The 21,720-nt window shown below is 55.7% G+C and overlaps 8 protein-coding genes and 1 non-coding gene across 9 annotated transcripts; 5 read left to right on the top strand and 4 right to left on the bottom strand.

The window, feature by feature from the left end:
• Nucleotides 1–18: 18 nt before the first annotated feature.
• On the top strand, nucleotides 19–1,983 carry GGS23DRAFT_610225 (cytochrome P450; the record flags this gene model as incomplete). Its single annotated transcript, XM_051520320.1, has 5 exons — nucleotides 19–806; nucleotides 872–944; nucleotides 1,046–1,279; nucleotides 1,354–1,674; nucleotides 1,751–1,983. 5 exons carry the CDS (start codon nucleotides 19–21, stop codon nucleotides 1,862–1,864), a joined length of 1,530 nt encoding a protein of 509 aa, XP_051371254.1. The 3' UTR covers nucleotides 1,865–1,983.
• A 1,564-nt stretch (nucleotides 1,984–3,547) lies between these two features.
• Nucleotides 3,548–4,724, top strand: GGS23DRAFT_570690 (uncharacterized protein). The gene has a single exon (XM_051516531.1). It carries the CDS (start codon nucleotides 3,839–3,841, stop codon nucleotides 4,634–4,636), a length of 798 nt encoding a protein of 265 aa, XP_051371253.1. The 5' UTR covers nucleotides 3,548–3,838; the 3' UTR covers nucleotides 4,637–4,724.
• Nucleotides 4,725–5,052: 328 nt separating this feature from the next.
• On the bottom strand, nucleotides 5,053–6,629 carry GGS23DRAFT_81003 (uncharacterized protein). Its single transcript, XM_051521301.1, has 3 exons — nucleotides 6,473–6,629; nucleotides 6,099–6,264; nucleotides 5,053–5,711 (listed from the first exon to the last, which is right to left on the bottom strand). The coding sequence occupies exons 1-3, from the start codon at nucleotides 6,523–6,525 to the stop codon at nucleotides 5,247–5,249; spliced, it is 684 nt and encodes a 227-aa protein (XP_051371252.1). The 5' UTR covers nucleotides 6,526–6,629; the 3' UTR covers nucleotides 5,053–5,246.
• On the bottom strand, nucleotides 6,387–7,424 carry GGS23DRAFT_80987 (uncharacterized protein). Its single transcript, XM_051521300.1, has 2 exons — nucleotides 7,064–7,424; nucleotides 6,387–6,887 (listed from the first exon to the last, which is right to left on the bottom strand). The coding sequence occupies exons 1-2, from the start codon at nucleotides 7,338–7,340 to the stop codon at nucleotides 6,544–6,546; spliced, it is 621 nt and encodes a 206-aa protein (XP_051371251.1). The 5' UTR covers nucleotides 7,341–7,424; the 3' UTR covers nucleotides 6,387–6,543.
• Nucleotides 7,425–8,227: 803 nt separating this feature from the next.
• On the top strand, nucleotides 8,228–9,824 carry GGS23DRAFT_80933 (uncharacterized protein). Its single transcript, XM_051521299.1, has 5 exons — nucleotides 8,228–8,471; nucleotides 8,697–8,787; nucleotides 8,859–9,400; nucleotides 9,463–9,625; nucleotides 9,689–9,824. The coding sequence occupies exons 1-4, from the start codon at nucleotides 8,403–8,405 to the stop codon at nucleotides 9,577–9,579; spliced, it is 819 nt and encodes a 272-aa protein (XP_051371250.1). The 5' UTR covers nucleotides 8,228–8,402; the 3' UTR covers nucleotides 9,580–9,625; nucleotides 9,689–9,824.
• A 749-nt stretch (nucleotides 9,825–10,573) lies between these two features.
• On the top strand, nucleotides 10,574–12,922 carry GGS23DRAFT_570677 (putative phosphoglycerate kinase PgkA). Its single transcript, XM_051516530.1, has 3 exons — nucleotides 10,574–11,160; nucleotides 11,325–11,745; nucleotides 11,838–12,922. Exons 1-3 carry the CDS (start codon nucleotides 11,095–11,097, stop codon nucleotides 12,602–12,604), a joined length of 1,254 nt encoding a protein of 417 aa, XP_051371249.1. The 5' UTR covers nucleotides 10,574–11,094; the 3' UTR covers nucleotides 12,605–12,922.
• GGS23DRAFT_570674 (DSS1/SEM1 family-domain-containing protein) lies at nucleotides 12,923–14,491 on the bottom strand. The gene is made up of 3 exons (XM_051516529.1): nucleotides 13,983–14,491; nucleotides 13,707–13,863; nucleotides 12,923–13,620 (listed from the first exon to the last, which is right to left on the bottom strand). The coding sequence occupies exons 1-3, from the start codon at nucleotides 14,113–14,115 to the stop codon at nucleotides 13,581–13,583; spliced, it is 330 nt and encodes a 109-aa protein (XP_051371248.1). The 5' UTR covers nucleotides 14,116–14,491; the 3' UTR covers nucleotides 12,923–13,580.
• Nucleotides 14,492–15,684: 1,193 nt separating this feature from the next.
• Nucleotides 15,685–21,339, top strand: GGS23DRAFT_597339 (uncharacterized protein; the record flags this gene model as incomplete). The annotated part of the gene is made up of 5 exons (XM_051518609.1): nucleotides 15,685–17,612; nucleotides 17,700–18,005; nucleotides 18,742–18,767; nucleotides 18,960–19,641; nucleotides 21,312–21,339. 5 exons carry the CDS (start codon nucleotides 15,685–15,687, stop codon nucleotides 21,337–21,339), a joined length of 2,970 nt encoding a protein of 989 aa, XP_051371247.1.
• Nucleotides 20,503–20,585, bottom strand: GGS23DRAFT_t55. The gene has a single exon. It is a non-coding gene; the product is annotated as a tRNA-Arg (tRNA).
• Nucleotides 21,340–21,720: the final 381 nt, after the last annotated feature.

Raw genomic sequence — 21,720 nt, 5'->3', positions numbered from 1 at the left:
GCCTGTCTGATTGTGAAAATGTCTCCCTGGACTGACTCGCCCATGTTCGCTTCACAAAGTAGTCTTGCTATCGCGACCGTCTTCGTTGCCTTTATCGTATGGCGCCTCATCGTGGTAGTCATATCATGGCACTGGTTGAGGAAGTTTCCCGGGCCCAGCCTGGCGTCCTTCTCGTATCTCTGGGGATACTTCGCCATGAGGTCCGGCCGTATGCACCATATCCTCGCCGAAGAGCAGGGCAAGTACGGGAAGATCATGCGCATAGGCCCCAACGAGCTGCTCGTATACGACCCGCAGACCTTGTGGCATATAAACAATGTCCGCTCGGAGTATGGCCGCGGTGACTGGTACGCGAGCATCCAGTTCGACCCCTACGGGCACAGCGTCCTGTCCGAGCCGGATACCGCCAAGCACGACAAGAGGAAGGCCCAGATCGGGTCTGGTTACGCGGGCAAGGGGGCCGTGAACCTGGAGCAGAAAGTCGACTCGCAGATCGCAGTTCTCGTGGACGTGCTCAGGAAGAACTGCGCCGGTACGGACGGCCGGACGAGCATCGTCGACTTTGGCCGACTTATCCGGTTCTTCCAAGTCGACCTCGTCACGCTCGTGGGCTCGGGCGAGCCGTGGGGCGACCTCGTCAGCGAGACGGATCACTTCGACTTCATCTCCATCGCGGATAACGTCGTCCCCTTCCTGCACTCCTTCATGATGATCCCGCTCTTCCGCGACTTCTTCGCGTCGACCTTCTTCCTCAGCATAGCGGGCCCCAAGCCAACCGACGAGAAGGGGATGGGGAGGTTTCTAGGGTGAGTCTCACGGAGAAGCGATCCGTCTGCTGGTCTCCTCGGCTGATGTTGGTGCAATTATATAGAATTATCAAGGGGATCGTAGAGAAGCGCTTCAGCGAGAGTACGCACCGAGAGACTGCTGAAGGGTGCATGCTCGTAAGTGGCAACGCGCCTTTTCTCCTCGGGCACTGTCTCAGCCGTACTAAGCTGCGCACTATTATATGACCGTCGTATCGCTAAGCCGGCCTCCCGCGCAGGATGAGTGGATCAAACACGGGCTGACGCGCCGGGAATGCGAGCTGGAACTCGCCGTCCAAGTGCCCGCAGGGTCCGAGACGTCGACCACGGCGATCCGAGGCGTACTACTACATCTGTTCACCGCGCCGGCTATCTACCGGAGACTACAGGAGGAGATCTCGGCGGGCATCCGCGAGGGGCGCATCTCGAGCCCGATCACGAACGAGGAAGCCAAGAGGCTGCCGTATTTGCAGGTGAGGATGGAGTCGCCCGATGCCGCCAAGACGCGTTTCAGCTCCCCCCCCTTCTCAGCTGACGACGGAGGTAGGCGGTGATACACGAGGGCATCCGGATGGTGCCGCCGGCGATTACGGGGTTCCCGAAGAAGGTGCCGGCGGGCGGCGACACGGTGTGCGGCGCGTTCGTGCCGGCGGGCACGGGCGTCTTCGTCAACCTCTGGAGCCTGCTGCGCGACCGCGAGGCGTTCGGCGCCGACGCCGACGTGTTCCGGCCCGAGCGCTTCCTCGAGGGCGATGCCGCCGCGCGCGCCCGCCTCCTCCGCCACGTCGACCTCGCCTTCGGCCACGGCCGCTGGATGTGCCCCGGGAAGACGCTCGCCTGGCTCGAGCTCAACAAGATCTTTGTCGAGGTGAGTCTCCTCCGCCTACCTACGCTCTCTAGTGCGGAAGCGAGTGAGTGCCGGTGCTGAGAGAGAGTCCGGCTAGCTCCTGCGCAACTTCGACTTCCAAGTCGCCAACCCAGAGTCCCCCTGGCGGTGCCGGGGCTACTCGAGCTTTCTCATCGACGACTTCTGGGTGCAGGTGGCGGAGCGGAGGTGACGAGCCGACACGACGATCGTATGCTACGGGGCGTCGCAGCCCCCAACTCAACCCTGAGTTCGAGGTGCCTACTACTGACCGAAGGGCCGCGGTGATGGGTTTCGTTGTGATGGTGAGGGAGCAATGAGAATCAATATATTGCTGGCGGGAAAGGTATATATTTCTGGGCATCTCTTCTCGACTTGCACGTGATCATTGGTAGGTGTTGATTACGTACGTATGAGTACTGAGGAGTCGGATCCTTAATATTACCTTTAGGAAGAGGAAAGAATTCATCTGTATATCTCACGTACGTAGTGATGTACATAAAGCAACGGTTAGCTTGCAATATTGACTCATAATCTACGAACCCTTCCTCCCCTTCCTAAATATCTCTCCTCTTAGAGGCGATGCTTCCGAATGGATCAGCCTCTTTACGGTTGAGCCCCTGGAGAGCAACGTGTATCGTGAGTTTGTCACGCTCTCCTTCCAGGCACGAGGCATGAAAACGTCTAGGACCAAGAATCAGACTCTTCAGCCGTAAGTGCTTTCAGTTCGAGTTGAATTACCTACAGATCACTATCTCCACGTGGCCGTCCGTCTAGTTTATTTTGTCCCTTGTTCCCAAATAACAGCACACGATAAGTACTCACCTATATCTTATTACGCCAACGTTGAGCAGACCGTATAAGCCTGTACCCGTCCTAAAAGTTGTACAAATAACTTCAGATACGGAGCTAGATACTGACATAATTAAGAATATTGCGGGACATACCTACTCTTAGAAAAATGCATACTACGGGCTCCGCCACTCAGGCCGATGATCCCATTGTACCGGATAGTATATGGCATGGCGTCACAATAAAACGTAGGTAGACGAGCCTAAGTTTCCTCGTTAGGGTACGTTGACATATATGGGTAGGTTGCTACGCCACAGAAGCATACCGTTACGTACCTATATATAAATCCGAGCAGTCAGGTGCTGCTCACTTAGTCGAGAATGATAAGATCCCCGGGCTTCGGGCGGAGCCCATGTGCGAGGGATTTCTAAGTTACTCACGGACGGTGATACCTAGTGAGCCAAGCAACCCGAACTCGACAAGGGGAGAATCTAGACGGCTACTACTCGCGAATTACGTTATACTAGCATAGCTAGGTAAAGACTTGAAAGGCGTTAGTAGAGATTGTTGTATCTAGCAGCGCGGTGGGATATTATTAGCAACTCATGCTTGCATCAGGGGCTCGCTCCAGTGGCAGATATCGTGTCTTCTCGGCGATGACCGAGCTGGATCATGACGTCCACGGTCACAAGTCCAAAGGAAAAACGACCGACACGAGTCGACATACTGAAAATCGCAATCCTATCCACTCGGGGGGTAGGTGTTGGTTCACCCCTGCCAGCGAGGCGAGGTGAAAGCACCCCTTTCGAGATGATCAGCCGCTCGGCTCGCGCCCTGTGATTATTATCGCACTAAAAGGATACCAGGCTGTCTCATCTCATCGCAAATACCGATGACCATACACCTGCTCCTCCGGGCGGTATAGCCTCGCGATTACTTTGATATTCACACTTCTTTCCGTTACCAACTGATATGGCTTCGATAATGTAACCAACACCCTACTTCTGGCGGGAACACGTGAAACGATCATCCCAATGTAACCCTTTTTTAGAATCCAGGGGTCCCCGAAGAATTATGTGAGCAACTAGCGACGTCTTATACCGATGAATGAGTGTGTGAGCAATGACAAGCACGAGAGAAGACTAGTAGGGTCAGTGCCGCGGGATATGACCGCTTGGCAACCGCAAGATGACATACATGCCCCCCAGAATTAACCATTATACCGACCAGATATATAGATAGATAGAGGTTTCCCTCTAGTCAAGTCGTTTCTGACATTGGTGTCATTGAGAACCGCAGGTATTTCCGTCCCCAGTCTTGAAACAGGCGGACACCATTATACTACATTCGTGGCTATACGCACTCGTTTACGATCATGTCCGATGCCAAAGATGTCCACTCGCCCCTCCTTACACCGGGTTCGAGGGTTTCTGTCCCTCAGCTAGGTTCGCCTTCGGTCCCTAGGCCGCCCAAGCCGCCCGCCTCGGCGCAGAACCATGCGCAGACCAACCCGACGCCGATCGACCCGATGCCCCTCAAGGCGGACACCAACATGTCGTGGGGGGAGCCGGCGGGCCTCGCTATCCGCGGGCCGAACGACGAGAACCTCGTCATCTTCCGGAAGGCGCTGGGGATCAACTACAACCGGGCGGGGGCCGACAGCGGCACGCTCGAGGAAGGGCGCAAGTCGGCGGTGGGGATCTACAAGTCGGTGCTGGACTCGCAGCGGAAGAAGTCGCTGCACCACGCGCTGCTGAACGTGTTCCTGTTCCTGTGCTACTTCGTGCAGATCGTGATCGGGGCGGCGCTGACGGCGATGGGGCCGACGTCGGGGCGGTACGAGATCGTGATCACGGTGATGGGCGCGCTCAACACGGTGCTGGCGGGCACGCTGGCGCTGATCAAGGGCTCCGGGCAGCCGGAGCGCCTCGAGAAGGACTGCATCGGCTTCCGCCGCCTCAAGGACTGGATCGAGGAGACCGAGGCCCTGCTCGCCGTCGGCGTCATCGGCCGCAACCGCAAGGAGGTCGGCCTCCTCGTCGAGAGCGCCTTCAAGCGCTACAACGCCGCCATGATGAACGTCGAGAACAACAGCCCCGACTACTACGTCAACCAGTCGTCCGACGACGACGACGACGCCGGCGCGTCGCGGCGGAAGCCCGGTTCGCGCTGAATAGAGCGACGCTGAGACGGGAATGCGAAGGGGAGTTGGATTTCTAGGGGGGGGGAGGGGGGAAAAGGTTGGTCTACGTCTACCTAAAAGATGGGTGTGCTCATTTGCCTTGATATGGAGGTTGGCGTTGTGGCGGACATGGGCTACGGATGGAGAAGATAGACGGCGGGTTCTTTTCTCTATTCCCACGACAATAGAGGAGGTCATGTATCTACGTGACATAGGGAACTATTGTGGGCACCCAGGCCTAGTATTTTTGTTCAAATTAGACCGGCAAGTTTGATACTGTTGCATTCTCGAGCTCCTTGAGAGTATGCGTGCAACTTTCTCATTAGCTCCCAGACAAGATGCTATACGGCTTCAAGTGGATGGAGAATCCGAGTATCTGGGCACGCCAGGACGAGACCCCGAGACAGACCTCCGGCATATTTTGCCGAGGGATCGATATCCTGCTACCCTTCATTATTTGGGGTTTCTTCCGATACTATCAACACCAGGATCGGCTATAAGGTGGCAATACCCGCCAATTTCGTGATGTCACCTAGGTCTCGGTGTTATTGGAAGAGGGGAGACTAGCATCGGTAGTCGTGGGTGGGAATATCTGCTGACATCAGAAAAAGGGAGCCGTTCTAACGCAGTTGCCTTCCGGGGATGTCAGATTTAAGCGATGATAAACCAGAATATCAAATATTGCTGACAGTTGAGGACGACGGAGCTTAGTAACGGCTCCTAATTGAGCAATATTCGCCTGATTCGGATGAGGAGCCGTATGCTCACCGCGTGATACCCCATGGCGTCCCTGAGGTCCGGTTGGCCTCTGACCCCGGAGACATCGTGTTAGACATCGCAGTACCCCAGGAACAAGGCAGGCGGCAGATCTGACGCTATCACTGCCATAGCTAACTAAGGCACCATCAGCATTGTCAGAAATTCCCATAGTGCAGCTAGGGGGGTTAGAAGGGGAGTCGAGTGTTGGGAGGCTGAGGTTGCGTGTGAACATGTGATATTCGTCCCGGCAGCTAGATAAGAGACCCGAGTTCTCGCACTCAGCTAGGCGTAATAGATGGGAGATGGGCTGTTACGGGTGTTAAAAAGAGAATCTCGTTCCCAAGGCTGGGCGGCGTTGCCTATCATGCTGGGATGATGCCACAACCAACAACCAAACTAGAATGTCAGCCATGGACATCTACAGTCTAATAATTCGTAATCAGGTATCTATTTATACGCACCCAACCCCGTGTCTAAAATGATATTCGACAATATTATATATTTATACTCTCCATCGTAACCCCATAATCAAACCACGCCGGGGATTGTCTTTCCCACGGTCCTCAGTCAAAGTCATAGTGGCACCGGTCATGGCAGGTAGCCTTTCGTCAACCCATCCTTCAGCAGGGGTGATGCGAGGCAAATGGGTCGTCTCATGGAGGTGAAGAACTAACAAGGAAATACTTGACTTTACCTTAGAACCAATGTTTTCTGCTCGGTATGGGTTAACCACCCGCGTGGCTGTGGTTATGAGCAAAAGAAGCGCACACATCGCCCGCGTCCCTGTGTATGTGTTCTCGACACATAGGCTTCGCGACATGGCCATATAGAGATTCAGGCAGCAATAGTGCGGAAACACCCTATACCAGGATAATTAGCTGAAACATCATCCTATGTCAACCAACGTCATCTGGGTGGGTGTCTCGAGGGGTGGCAATGACGTCTTCTCGGGCTGCTCTGCATGCCTAGGCCGGTTGTAATAAGTGTTGTAGAGGCAGGCCGGCATATTATACCACGTGTTACGAGACTGGACACAACGCTCAACTGTACGCTTGTGTTTGAGCTCACATTGAAGTGACCCAATCGGGAAAGGAGCAAACAGCCATCACAAATACTGTCATGGTGTCTTGAGCATAAAATCAAACGGCCAGATGCTCTTGGCGGCACCATTTCCCACAATAACCTGAGCCTCCACCGGGTACACAACGGCGGCCGCGTGACGCTTCCTGCGATGGTAGAGGCCGGGGATAGAGGAGTTTACGTCGCCGTCGCGCGAAGGCATGTACTGTCTGCGGCCGAGGTAGGAGTCGGCGGGACGACAATGACATCTTAGGACGCGTTCGGCGGGCACAACAACACCAGGTGGTGCCGCGCGCCAACCCGAACCTGCTCCGGGACAACGAGGGCGGCCAACCACTGCCCCTCATTGATGAGATTTCCTTCGGCAAGTCGGGTTGAGGCGCTCTCTCGGGAATGCCGTAGGCTGGGAGAGTCGAGTTAGCTGATTTGTCTACACGCGTGGCTGGCGAATCGTTTAACCGGGTCACCTTCGCCATCGAACGGTATGCGATGGGTGATAATTTCCTGGTAATAGGTAACCTAGGCTAGGGCTTTGGTCCCCTTCCGTTCTCCAACATCGGTGAGGGCAAAGGCCCCTACGCATTGTGTCCCCCTCTGATCCCAACGTTTGGGTGTGTTTGCACCCCCCTACCATTCCGAGAGGAGCTTGACTGCGCTGGTCGGGGGCTTCGGACAGGTGAGTAGGGACACTGACCCGCGCGTGTGCACTCCATTTCCGGAGTTGGGGCAATGTGAGCAGCAATACGGCGTCTTGTGAGATCGGCCCAAAGGCCACCTTGGCTCCATGCTTAATAGCTGGGAGTAGCACTGCACTGCGGTCGGTTGTTGCTACGAGTTGGCCACACAAGAGTGGCATTAAGATGATCCTAGAAGTGGCCGGAGTCGATTGGTAGGTCCACACTGGTTATACTCTTATGGCAACTTCCATGTTCGATAGAAGAATATATCACTGTATGCATATTCGGCTAAGAGCAAATGCGTCCTGAATGGATTGCGGGTCCCACTGGATTCATACTAATTGTACGTAGTATATATACACAGCCTACCTTCGTCCTAGCAAGGCACATGGCTAATGAATGAGCTTGGTATATCTATTTAAAGGAATATTCTAATCGAGACAAACCGATATTCTGGGCAGTGGTTACCTAGGTAGGTACCTATGCTGCTAGTCAGGTACCTCCCTGGGAACGTCTGGTCGATGACGTACTAGGTACCTCCTAGGGGAAGCGCATAGGTGTCTACCTTAGGTTCTCAGTACACATAAAAACTTGAAATTCGGCTATTATAAGCAGCTCCTACAGGCTGGCCATAAAAGGTACGGAGGTAGCGGCCAGTGTTACAAGGGGTTGCGGAGGAGATGTGCCGATCGGGACCGGCTGTGTACTGTGTACTGCCGCCTGCGCAAGTAACCTTAGTATTTGATAGATACTGTGTACCTGGTAGCAGTAGTAATCTCTTCCGCTCTCCAGCCAGTGCCCGTAGCCCTCGACCATCCGCGTGCGCAATCCCCTTTTACTTCCGACGTGGAAGCACCCGGGATCGACTCAATGCTCTCCTTTCCTCCTGACCTCGCCCGAGTGCTACAGATTTTCCCTTCTTCACGCTCTTTCTCTCCTTTACCCGCGGGTAGACATCTTAACACGAGCATAGGAAAGCGAAGGCCACCGGGGCTCCGGGTCGGACGAGGGTACGAATAGAGGAGAACGGGGCCTCTTTCCCTTATCGGGGTTCCCCTCGAGTTATTCAATCTGTCGTCATCGATTCGTAAACGGTACCCCCAAGACCCAGCCAGCGCGCACGACCGGCCTCTGTGAAGCCTGATTGCCTCCCCCCCCCCGCGAGCTTCGACGACGGGCCTTGCCAATAGTGCTCCTGTTCTACTCTGTTCCATCTGGCTATATTACCCACTTCTCTCGCCATGTCTTGGGAACTTACCAAGCGACGCTTCGCCCGCGCCGCCAACAGCAAATTCATATTCGATCGCATCGTACGTTCACGACACATCTCCTCTCTGGCCGGCCTTGGCCCTTCTCCCGTCGCCCCCGTTCGCCATCACATCTGCCACGATCGTTCTCACACAACCAATCCCCTCAGCCACTCCCATACGCCCGCCGTCGACAGAGTCACACATACATACACAGACAAGACGACGGTTCTACTCACTTCTACGCCCCTGCTCGGCTTGCTAACTTGTGTCTTCTCGCCTACCTAGCCCCTCCTCCATGCCGTCATTTTCTTCATCGAGATGGCCATCATCGCGCGGCTGGCATCGCGGTTCAACGCCTACTACGATGGACGACCAGGTATTCCCTCTTGCTTCGCCTCCCCGCTTTCTGCTCGTGCCCCTGTCATGAACTCACACTGTTCGCTCTAGTCCTTACCATGATGGTAACCAACGCCGTTCTCGGAGGTATCGCCGATACTGTTGCCCAAACCATCACTTCGGTTCAGCAGCGAGCACTGCAGAAGTCCGTCGGCATCTCGGACGATGAAAGAATCGCCATCGAGATCCACGAGCTGGACCGCAAGGATTCCTGGGAACGAGACCTGATGCCCGAATCGAAAAACCTGCCGCCCGCCTTCGACTTCGAAAGGTTGACGAGATTCATGGCCTACGGTTTCGCCATGGCCCCTCTACAATACAAGTGGTTCAGCTTCCTGTCGCGGGCGTTCCCCATCACTAAGACGAGCGCGTTCGCGCCGGCAATGAAGCGGGTGGCCTTCGACCAGCTGATCTTTGCGCCGTTCGGCATCGCGTGCTTCTTTACCGTCATGACCGTCGCCGAAGGAGGTGGCCGGAGGGCGGTGGCGCACAAGCTTAGGGACATGTTCGTCCCGACCCTCAAGGCCAACTTGATGGTGTGGCCCGCCGTGCAGATCATCAATTTTCGGTTGATGCCTGTGCAATACCAACTTGTGAGTCGACACTCCGATGCCTGCCCACGGGAGATTTCCAGGTTACTGATCACTGATTATAGCCGTTCGTGTCCACGATCGGTATCTCTTGGACGGCGTACCTCTCGCTCACGAATGCGTCGGAAGATGCCGAGCTGCAAAAGTCGGCGCCGTATTCTCCTCGTATCCGGCTCCAGTAAAATTACTAGCTGCCTACACCCACATTTTTCTTGCTCTAACAGACGTGTCCGGGAGGAATCGGTCGGCTTGGCTGGGGTTTTGGCGTCGCAGGGGCATCCGTGGTTTCAGGCCGGCTGAACACGTTAACGCGGTGCGATGCGATGGGGTACGGTTTACCCCCTCGCTTCTCGAATTCTTGCATACGCTTGGGTTAATAGAACTCGAGGGAAGGTATAGTTGTACGGTTATACATTATACGGTTATACAAAAGAAATTTGTTTATTAAAAAAAAACCCCCCCACACAGCCAACGAAAGAACGAACTGTTTCTTTCTCACCTCCATACCTGGGCATGTCGAATCCACACCGTCCCGAGGCATATTTGACTGGTTGTGTATATGAATCTGCACAATGCTACCGAATCCCGTCTTCATAGGAACCTATATAATCACCTGCTTAAGATATCAGGTCGGCCCAACTGGATCAATGCCCTCCTCGAGAATCTAATACGAGGCATAACCGCCCAGAACTGCCCAGCCGTGACACACCCATGTCTTGGTGGCCAGACCAGACGGCTGGGAGGGCATGGGGGGGGATCTGAGGTGTCGATAGAAGAGACTTCGGTTCGGTAGCGTACGTGTAAGAGGGAGGGAAGGGAAAAAGGAGGGAGGTGCAGAGGACGGAGAGGAAATATGGGCAGATAATAGTAGTCACACCACTCGGACGAACATCCGGGCCTAGACATATTCTAACGGGCAGAGAGAGACGGCAACTAAGCAAGAACGGGGAGCCGGAGGCGGGCGACCTGGAGATACTAGGCGGGCATCTCCTATGGACAGCTTCGGAACGGGTGTGCAGCAAGGCGGGGATTCGCAGGTACCGGCAACCGCCTTTCTCAGTGGCGGAGGTACCTCGGTTCCCTAGCGTGGCAGGCTAATGCAGCGGACGTCACCCGTCCTACTTCCTGACCTCACCCCACCGAGCAGTGGTTTTTTCTTGCCAGCGGGCTGCTGCTACCCCTCTACCCCTCCATTATGAGATACAACCGCCCATCTCTCTCTAGTAGGTGCCTACCTACAGGTACTAACTATCGTAGCCAGCGTACGTACATAGTACCCGGCTATTCCTACGGATAGCTAAGGCGGTTGGTTGTATTCTGCGTAGTCCGCATATGCGGAGAGGCTAGTCCGGGCGTACTCTATACCTGCCTTTATAGACCTGGAGTGGTTGTATGGAAAGTACCTGCCGAACGCATGCGGGTAGGTACCTACTGACCTGCTTAAGGTATTATATAGGTAGGTAGGTAGGGAAACCGCCGTCTTTAGCTGATTGTTGGCTGCTGCTGCTGTTTGTCGTTGCTCGGGGTACTGCGGGCTTTTCCTTCTCTCGCTGGACAAAATCCCAGCTCGTCTCTAATTCCTCCAAATACCTCAGCTTCCCGCTTCTTTCCGTCTTCTCATCGTAACCGCTCCCTCTTTCTTCCCACAGAGATTCCTGTGCGCCAAAACCACCGATTGAAGCCCTGCCTCCGCCAGAATGTCTCTTTCCAGCAAGTTGTCCATCACTGACGTCGACCTCAAGGGCAAGAGGGTGCTCATCCGGGTATGTGAGGCCGAAATCTATCCCTCTTCCCCCTTCCGCTCTAAATACGTTCCCCTCCGTTTGCATGATCTGCCTACTCCTACCCTGCTAGCAATGGATGCTGCAAGGTTTTGTTACTTCCAAGCTCTTACTCACTAAACTGACATACTATCTGCTCGTGCTAGGTTGACTTCAACGTTCCCCTCGATGCCGACAAGAAGGTCACAAACAACCAGCGTATTGCTGGGGCTATCCCCACCATCAAGTATGCCGTCGACAACGGTGCCAAGGCTGTCATTCTCATGTCCCACCTTGGCCGCCCTGATGGCAAGGTCAATCCCAAGTACAGCCTGAAGCCCGTCGTGCCCGAGTTGGAGAAGCTGCTGGGCAAGAGCGTCGAGTTTGCACCGGACTCTGTCGGACCCGAGGTCGAGGCCATCGTGAACAAGGCGGATAACGGCCAGGTCGTCCTACTGGAGAACCTGCGCTTCCACGCCGAGGAAGAGGGATCGTCAAAGGATGCCGAGGGTAAGAAGGTCAAGGCCGACAAGGCCAAGGTTGACGAATTCCGCAAGGGGTTGACTGCCCTCGGCGATGTCTATATCAGTAAGTGTCCCCCAAGTGCCTCGTACGCCATATTCTTCTCTCCCTGCTTGACAACGCACCAATGACACTTAGGCTAACCACCATTGGTTCAGACGACGCCTTCGGAACTGCTCACCGAGCACACTCATCTATGGTTGGCGTTGACCTGCCTCAGAAGGCTGCGGGTTTCTTAATGAAGAAGGAGCTGGACTACTTCGCCCAGGCTCTTGAATCACCCAAGCGTCCTTTCCTCGCCATCCTCGGAGGCGCCAAGGTATCTGACAAGATTCAGCTTATCGACAACCTTCTGGACAAGGTTAACAGCATCATCATCTGCGGTGGCATGGCTTTCACCTTCAAGAAGACTCTCGAGGGCGTCAGCATCGGCAACTCTCTCTTTGACGAGGCCGGCTCGAAGAACGTCGCTCAGCTGATCGAGAAGGCCAAGAAGAACAACGTCAAGGTGGTCCTTCCCGTCGACTACGTGACCGCGGATAAATTCGACAAGGACGCTAAGACGGGCACTGCCACCGATAAGGAAGGCATCCCCGAGGGCTGGATGGGTCTCGACTGCGGCCCCGAGTCCATCAAGCTGTACCAAGAGGCCATCAACTCGGCCCAGACCATCCTATGGAACGGCCCCCCCGGCGTGTTCGAGTTTGAGAAGTTCGCCAACGGCACCAAGGCTACTCTAGACGCCTTCACCGCGGCAGTCGCTGACGGCAAGATTGGCATTATCGGTGGCGGAGACACTGCCACTGTCGCTGCTAAGTACGGCGCCGAGGCCAAGTGCTCGCACGTCTCGACCGGCGGCGGCGCCTCGCTCGAGCTGCTCGAGGGCAAGGCACTCCCCGGTGTGGTGGCCCTGAGCACCAAATGAAGGTCAGAGAGGCCGATGCGGCTATGAACCGGGATCGGCCATCGGGGTTGAAGCAGGAGAGGATCAAGCGGTGCAGGAGAAGCCGTGATACGGTGGAACGTTTCTCCTTGGACTGATAGGGCTCAGGTGTTGGTTTAATACGCGGTACATTCGGCCAGGGAGGCCTGGATGATTCCAGGGGAGAGGGCATCCTGTTTTTAGTAGCACCCAACTGCGTTTTTTTACGTATCGGCCTCGTTAGGTACGAGATTCTGCCACTGCTAGAGAAAATCACCCCGACTTAGAGATGAATACCAAATTTCGATCAAACTTTGGCTGGGTTTAGATGTGCTGGTTTTTGTCAGGTTTCGTTAGGTTTCGTATGTGCAGAGTCTTGCTGCTTTGCCTAAGACTTACGTAGGTAGGTACCATGCCAACCTTCAGGCACTTGGATCTTCATATACCCACCAACCTAGGTAAATGAAGGGAGAAAGCATATGGGAATAGGGGTAGGAGCAGCAAGCATACGGAGGTTGCGATGCACAACAGCTGTTTGGCATCGGCGACTGAAATGAAACTCCACTCCCATTCCGTGCCACCAAAAGAGACACGCGAATACGTGTCTCTGGTCTCCTTTTTCTTTTGCTTTGGGTCTACCTTGATTAACATATCCCTGTTCCGGCCCCAGCCGTACCGGCCGGACGCACCCCCAATTCAAGCCAGACCGCTACGGTACGATAACTCTTATCTTTTGGCCATGCTCTCTTGCTTTCCCCCACCCTGGCCCCATCCCTCTGCCGTAAACATCCGCAGGTCGGAGTGGCGGTTTTTTTTCTTGTTTTTAGTTGTTGTTACTCGTCCCGTAGAGCGGATCTGCGCCAATATAGTTGGAGCCGCGTCGAGAGGGAGACACGCAGGGAGAGTCGGAAAGAAACGGGACGAGAGGAAGGGTGCGTGGGTGCGCGGCTCTCTACAGAGAAAAAGAGAGAGGGCCCAGCTATCGCCTCTTCGCGGCCTCGACGCGCCTGAGCTCTTCCCTGGAGACGGACATGTTAGGATACTGCTGCGCGCGGACCGAGAGCAGAGGGGACGGGGGGAGTGCGATGCCGAGCGGTGTGCATACCTCAGCTGCGCGGAGAAGTCGTCCGACGTGTCGTCGTCGTCCCAGCTCTCCTCCCACAGGTGCTGCGTCGCGGTGCCGGTGCCGTCGGCGCCCGTGGCGCCCGTCGTTGTGGTCGCGGCCGCTACGGCGGCGGCCTCGGTCTCCTCCGCGGGCCAGTCTGCGGCGCGGTTAGCAGGGGGTGCATTTGGTCGTGCTTCTCTCCCTCCCCCTCTCTCTGTCTGTGGGGTTTCTGCTTGAGATGGGGGGTAGGGGGGGGGGGGAAGGAGGGAGGCTTGCCTTCGACGGGGAAGTCCTCGAACTCATCGTCCTCCTCGAGCGCGGCGGCGGACTTTTGCTGCTGTGACGACGACGGCTGCTCCGGCTTCGCGTCGCCGGCGGACTTGTCCTGCGTGTTGGTGGGCGCGGCCATGGCGGTGGCTGTCGGGTCGGTGGTATTCGGGTTCTGCTGCTCGCGTCGTTTCAGCTTGGTGCGGACGCGGTGGCGGAATTGGAAGGGGGAACTTGGGGCGCGGGAAATATCGAGGGATATGTAGATGGATGGATGGATGGGTGGACGGACGGATGTACCTAGCTGCTAGGGATGGCTTCGCGCGCTCTGAGATCCGTCAGCTCGTCTCCCGGTTGGCTCGTGTGTCCCGCAAGGCTGAGAGGGACGAGGGCGCGTGTGGGAACAGGAAACAAGGCTTTGAAGCTGGGCTTGGGCTCTCTTGCCGACGTCAACGGCCGTGTGCCTGTGGGCAAATTACCTAAGGTCGAGTGGTAAGGAGACGTCCCGTTAGGGGAATGCAATCGGGTTGTTGCATACGTCCGGGAGCGGGGCTGCGATGGGTCGCACCTAGCCGACGGGTGTGGTAAGGGCCGATGCTCCGAGGCTAGCCTGGGCTTATCGCCGCTCAGCCAATCGTTGCGCGTTCCGACAAGTCTCGGGAGATGCAGGCAGATCGGACGGCTTATCGCGTCGTATCATTGTACCTGTTACAGGCCCCTACGAGGCGATCCGCTGGCAGCCAAGGCATCCTCTGGGGCTCAACCTTACCGCTAGGGCGGCACCCGGCCGCCTAATCGGGGCGCTGCGACAGGGCGTACCATGTACCTCCTCACGTAGGCCGCCTAAGTTGGCTGCTCCCTACCTCTCCCCTACGCGGTTTCGTTGTGCATCCAGACCTGGGAAGAGGTACGTCCGCCGTCTCGCCTCTGCCTTAACCTCTATCTCGTGTGCTGAGTCTCAGTGCATCTCTCCCTCTTCCGTCTCTCTCTCTCTCTCTCTCCTTTCTTCCACATTTCTTGCGCCGCCGGACCTAGATATTCCTACCTCTCTCAAGGTTCCCCCCCCAAGTCTCGTTTAATACCTACTTAGGTAGGTAGGTAGCCCCCTGTCCGCACCGCTTTCTTCACAGTAATCCCTTACATGCCGTACAGACATACGTAGCCAGGGGAATATAGGTATGGAAATCCTGTCTGCCCTGGGCTTTGCGACGTCAGCCTGTCTTGTCTAACTCACCCTCGCTTCTCGAGTCCGTCCCCCCCAATTCGGCCAGAAGCAGGAATGGCTCGGTGATTTCGAATTTCAGCCACCATTCGAAGGACGAGGGTTACGTACCTACATGCTAGATATGACACGTTCCGGCATTCGCGCCATCCACGCATCCATCCTACCGGAGCCTGCCCGTCCCGTCCTCACTTTACATAAGCTATTCGCAGCTTATTTTTATAGCTAGGGGGAAGCATTTTTGATTCTTCTTCTAGAGCCGTTGTCTGCTCTCTCAAATTTTAACCACGGGGCTTAGAGGGAGAACCCATCCGCCTCGGCGTCGTGCCTCTGAATTATCTCCGATAACAAAGGTCGCGTCGCCACAATAACCCGGAACACCCGTGGGAGTGGAGCAGCAACCTTCGGTGCATAGCCATTCGCCCCCTACCACCGACGCCTTTTGACCTTTCCCCAAGATCATCGTATGCTTCCGAGCTCCGTGATACCATGAGTCGCCTAGGGGCCTGGTTCCGGGCTTCCACCCCGAGATCCAGCTCGGGCTCAAGTCCGGCAGTGTCTCAGGTGGATCTTCGCGCTCAGGAGATCGCCCAGATGGAGGAAGCCATGATCGGCGCCGCCCTGATCATGAACGACGACATCGACGGCGCGGAGGAGAGGCTGCGAACAGGAGACTCGGCCTTTCATCACTTGGGGATGGGTATCTGCACGTTCATGAGGAGCATTCTCGGATTCGAGAAAGCCATCATGGTAGAAGCGAGCGATCGCCTCAACCAGTGCGAGACCAGCGCGTGGAATGGGCTGAAAAAGGCTCAGAGGGAGGCTGGAACTGCCGGCGGGGTTAGCGAGGATAGGATCTATCCTCCGGGGAGCGAGTTCGCGCTAGTCTTGGCAGACGCCCAGCTTATGTCCGCCATCGTAGCCGTCTTGCACGAGAGTCTGACCGAGGGCCTCAGAGGTTTCTACAAGCTACGAAAAGCTTATATCACCGTCGATGGGCTCATGCAGTCCGAGGCCGCTTATCTGAAGAGAAAGGGCCTTCACTCGGGCGCCGCCAAAGGGCAGAATACTCCATCTTCGCATTCGATCGCCAGCGGCCGTGGTAGCTCTAACGACGATACGGACGATACTGATCTCGAATTCGTAGACGCAGATGAGGCCCACTCTGGAGCGCAGACACCGTTGACTTACGGGGGTCACCTTAGCAAGCCCACCGAGTCTGCGGAGGAGAAACTCAGCCGATTATCCCTGGACTCCAATGCTACCTCAAAACCACCGGCAGAGAAGGCGAAGACGCCGATTACCCCCACGTTCCCTAATGGGTTCAGCGTTAGTCCCGACTCGGAGATATTCAACAATCCGGTCGATATTTTCGTGCACAGCGGCGCCAATATGTGCTTCGGTTCTCTCCTGCTTATCCTCTCCATGGTCCCGCCGGCCTTTTCACGTCTGCTGTCCATAATCGGCTTCAAGGGCGATCGAGAGCGAGGCGTGCAGATGCTCTGGCAGAGCTCCCAGTTCGATAATATCAACGGGGCCGTGGCCGGGCTCATGCTGCTGGCTTACTACAACGGTCTCTTGAGCTTTTCGGACATTCTCCCCTCCGAAGAAGATGTCGAGAACGGTGCGCTCGTCGGATATCCGCGGTCGAGATGTTCGGCCCTGATCGCGCTGATGCGTTCGCGGTATCCCGACAGCGGGCTCTGGCGATTTGAAGAGGCTCGAGTGCTAGGACATAGCAAGGACTTGCGCGGCTCCCTCAAGATACTCAAGAGCAACACGAAATCGAAGATGCGACAGGTCAGCGCGCTGAACAACTTCGAGACGGCGGTGTGCTCCATGTACGTTCACGACTTCCCCGACATGCGAGACAATTTCCTCTACTGCATCGAGCTCAACGATTGGAGCCACGCGCTCTACTACTACATGGCCGGATCCGCCGAGCTGGAGAGTTACCGAAACGCGTTTCATGGCACGGCCGGAGATGTGTCCCGAGCACAAGTTCACAAGAAGAAGGCGGAAGAGCTCTTTCGCAAGGCGCCCACGGTCGCGGGTAAGAAACGCTTTCTAGCCAAGCCACTCCCGTTCGAGCAGTTTGTCGCGCGTAAGATCCAGAAGTGGGAAGACAGGTCGAAGAAGCTCGGCGTCGACCTTGCCGACGCGGTCGGCGTCAGCCCGGTGGAGGAGATGATCTTCCTCTGGAACGGCGCGAAGAAGATGTCCTCGCACGACCTCGAGATGTCCGAGAAGATGCTGTCCTGGGGCCGGCTGACGGCGCCTAAGGAGGCGCGGAGCCAGATTATGGCGGAGATAGACGAGGAGGCAGTGCGCGACGTCTGCCGGGCGGCGGTGGCGCGGTCGCTTGGCAAGTACGACGAGTCGCGCGAACTACTAAACAGCGTCCTGGCCATGGACAAGTAAGTATCGCTATACGCGGAGACGGACACCGACGACGACAATGACGACCTGGGGGTGCTTGAACGTGGACTAACCCGCAGCTGCAGATTCGCTTTCAAGGACGGCAACAGGGACGACTACCCGCTACCGGCGGCGAACTACGAGATGGCGGCACTCGCTTGGGTCGAGGTGCAAAAACGCAAAGCGCGAAAGAGCGATGGCGACGGCAGCGACGCAGAGAAAGAGGAGGAGGAGGAGGAGGAGGAGGAGGAGTGGCTGCGCGAGAAGACGGAGGAATGTCAGTCGTGGCTCGAGAAGGTGGCCAGATGGGAAGCCTTCATACTGGACGCGCGGATCGGCATGCGCGTGCAGACGGGCATGGACACCATTAGATGGTTCAAGAGGGAGCGCGGGTGGGCGACTAGCTAGCTGATCTTTCCCCTCGCTCGCCTGGCAACGGCCAAGGACGCGACGCGGGTCGCAAGCCCCTTGAGGACTATACCGAAGCGACTAGCGAGGCACTTTTGGTTTCTGTCTAGACTTGGTGTTAAAAAGTGGTGGATATATACGATAGACCTGATATATAGACCTGATATATAGGTATATAACGGGGATATGCATGCCTGGCTATTCTGTCGGAATCCCCGCCGATAAAAATTAAGGGGGTGGACGGGATTCGGAACTATACACGAGGTTCACGTCGTCTCGCGGGTCTCTGATACATCTCTCCGGCACACCTTCTTCGGGGGGGCGCGTAAATGTAAGCGCATCGTACCTGACAGATAGATAGGCAAGGGAGGGGGAGAGGGGGGGAAGGAGTCGTGATGGACATAAATTCAGGCGACAGTCTCATGGAGGCAAGCTGGCTTCCACCCTTCTCATCTGATCTCGAGTCTCCTCTCATCGTCCTTCTTGTTTGCACCAAGCTGGCATCCCGAGCTGCATCTTTATCCTCTATCTCCCCTGCTCGCTATTTACCTAGGTATTTTACCGGTCTCCTGTGCACCATACAAGAATCGACCTGATAGGCCTGTGTGCTGCTACAGTGCCTGGTGGCCGGCCCAGCCCGGCCCAGTGCGTGGATCATGGCATCGCCTTCGCTATAGTCATCGCCACGGCTACCGCGATCCCGCTCCGCACCTCCTGAAGTTCGTGGTCCGGCGGCGACGACAGCAGTACGATTGCCGGAGCAATTCACCACCCGAACCCTCCTTTTCACCACCCGAACCCTCCTTTTCACCACGATCGACAATCTCTTCGACCAGGTCGCCAACCGCAACCGCGAAAACTCTTTTGTGATCACCGGCATGTAAATTCGGCAACCTACGCCTGGCGCTCACGTCTGCTAACTATCGTCGTGCGTATAGGCATCCCCAACGAGCAATACAAACTGATTCGCTCGGCGATAACCGAGCGCGGGCTCAAGCTCAAGCTCCGGCATTTTGGCGGGAACACCCAGACTGCGCTCCTCATGGTCCAGACGCTGGCCCACGAAGAGCTCCACCACGGTCTCTACGATATGATCATATCTACAATGCAAGCCCTGGGATTGGTTCAGGGTTGGACCAGCTTCGTCGGCAACCCAGAGGCCGACATGAGCGGTGGCCCCTCCTCAAGCAAGGACGCGCCATCTCTAGTCATCCACGCCGGGGATTCTAGCTCGATGGAGCAGCTAGAGGAGGAGATGGAGGACTTTTTCACCCGGACGAATCCCAGAGTCAACCTCTCCATCATCGTCAAGATCTACCGCCACGAGGGCATGATTAGGATAGGGAAGTGGGAGGAGGAGTTCTCGCGGCTCCCCGAGGCCGCTGCGGACACGGCGGGCGAGAGTCCCGATTTCACCGTCGTGCAGGTGGAGAGTCAGAAAATCCAAATCACCCGGACCCGGGCGCACCCGCCGGAGTTCGACGTTTCGGGGCCCTTGGAACTGGATTTTAAGAAGATGTTCCGCCGGCCCCGGCAGCCGGGGGAGGTGGATGTCGTAGTGAGCGTCAACGCCCTGAAATACTTCGCCCGCAAGGTTTGGCTGATGGACGAGCTGGAAGAGTACGTCCCGCGCGATTCGCCGCTGTATAAGGATATGTTGGAAGGAGACTACTACTGGGCCAACTCGATGCGCTGGCTACAGGAGGGAGGGGAAGGGGAAGGGGAAGGGGAAGGGGAAGGGGAAGGGGAAGGGGAAGGGGAAGGGGAAGGGGAAGGGGAAGGGGAAGGGGAAGGGGAAGGGGAAGGGGAAGGGGAAGGGGAAGGGGAAGGGGAAGGGGAAGGGGAAGGGGAAGGGGAAGAGCGAGAGCAAGAGGGAGGGCGAGAGGGAGAGGAGGAGGGAGAGGGAGAGGAAGAGGGAGAGGGAGGGGGGGGGAGCAAGAGAGAGAGAAAGAGGGAGGGGAAGAGGAAGAGGGAGGGGGGGGAGCAAGAGAGAGGGGGGGGGCAAGAGGGAGAGGGAGAGGGAGAAGGAGAAGGAGAGCGGGAAGGAGAAGGAGGAAAGAGAGCAAGAAGGAGGGGGGGATAATGGAGAGGGAGAGGATATGATTTGGTACTACCATCAGGCTATATGGTAGGGGGTTGCTATTGATGGCCCGTCGGCTTGAGCGAGTGTTTAGAAGGGACCTCTGTATACGTATATGCATACCCATACGCTGAGGCTTACTAGAAAGCGAAGCAGGGGAGAGGAAGAGCATGCACCAATTGAGCGCTTTTTATTTATACCTACTAGCTGCATTCATTTGATGGGGGCCGTCGTAAAAGGTAAAAGCAGACACGAGTAAAACAGAGAAAAAAAGAGGGAGAAAGTAGGAGGAGATAGAAGGAGGAAAATATCGATCGGTGAAGGAAGAACAAACTTTGTCGTTTTGATCGGGTAGGAGAAGATGCATGTGAGGCTTCAAAGAGGCAAAAGATAAAAGTAGACGACCACCACGGGACTCGAACCCGCAATCTTCACCATGTTCCGGGGACCGGAAAGTGACGCGATACCATTTCGCCAGGCAGCCCTATGCAGGATTTCTTGCATCGGGGGGTGGATCCGATGAAGGAGAGCCTTGCTGTTGCGACCTAAGTTAAGTGCCTTTCGGTGCTGCTGGCGTCCGAATTTTGTTTGCGCTAGGCTAAGCTAACTAAGGCCGGCAGCTAGCTCGATATACCTATACCTACTATAGTCATTGTTTAGGTGATTGCGGGGTTGTGCTTTTAGCTAGGTGCGTAGTAGGTAAGCTTACGTAGGTAGGTACCTGTTGATATCAGGTATATAAGTTGCCTAGGTACATATACAGGATGCCCTGCTACATAAGAGAATACTGCCGATATAAGCCTGCATCGTGTATGTACGATTAGAAAGAAAAACTCCGAAGATTGATAATTAAAGGGTTGTGTGGGGATTTTTTATTAATTTTTAATAGTGCGGTTAGACTAGCTCTTGTAGGGTTTTCTTATGTATATGTATGGGTTTCACACCCATTCATACACAATCTTCACTTCATCAGCTACCTAGGCAAGCAGGAATTGATGACTTGTTCTTACTACAGCCCTTTTTTTTCTTATTTCCCAACTACTACTTCACAACCGCTTACCATCCACAACCACACAGACGACTGAGCATATATTACGGTGCAAAGCTGGTGATGCTTTTAGCAACACCGAAACCTCCCATGATCTCCTCCTTCGGGCAAGGCCTCTTTGGCAGGCAATGCAAGATGTTGAGCGAACGTCGACTCTGTTAGGGGCCAGCTTGGTTCTTGCCTCGCCTAAGGGACTACCCTACAGCTGTGCGTTATGTTTGATGTTCGTGATTCGCGTTTCATTGGACAGTCCTCCCTTGGCTATTATTAACACCAGGCTGTTCAGTCGGCCATCCAGCCGACCCTTGCGTGCGCTTCGTACTTGTACCAGGAGAGCCAACGGGTGCCACAGTTACCTATCGAGAGAGACAGTAGCAATACGCCGTCCTGCTGGAATCGAGCTTGTGCTGACGGCTTGCGCACCTACGAAGCCCGCTCCTGCCCACGGGACGACGATCCCTGAGATGTACAGACTGCGGAGCCGGAGTCAGGAACCCGGCAGGGGTAGTTTAACTCTGGACCACAACGGAATGTGGACAGCGAACTACCTAGGTAATACGCAATCGACCTC

The sequence above is a fragment of the Durotheca rogersii genome, assembly GCF_024521655.1.
Source record: "Durotheca rogersii strain YMJ 92031201 chromosome Unknown GGS23scaffold_12, whole genome shotgun sequence".
Classification (NCBI taxonomy): Eukaryota; Fungi; Ascomycota; class Sordariomycetes; order Xylariales; family Xylariaceae; genus Durotheca; species Durotheca rogersii.
Note: the sequence above shows the minus strand (reverse complement) of the source record. Positions and strands in the feature narration are given on the sequence as shown.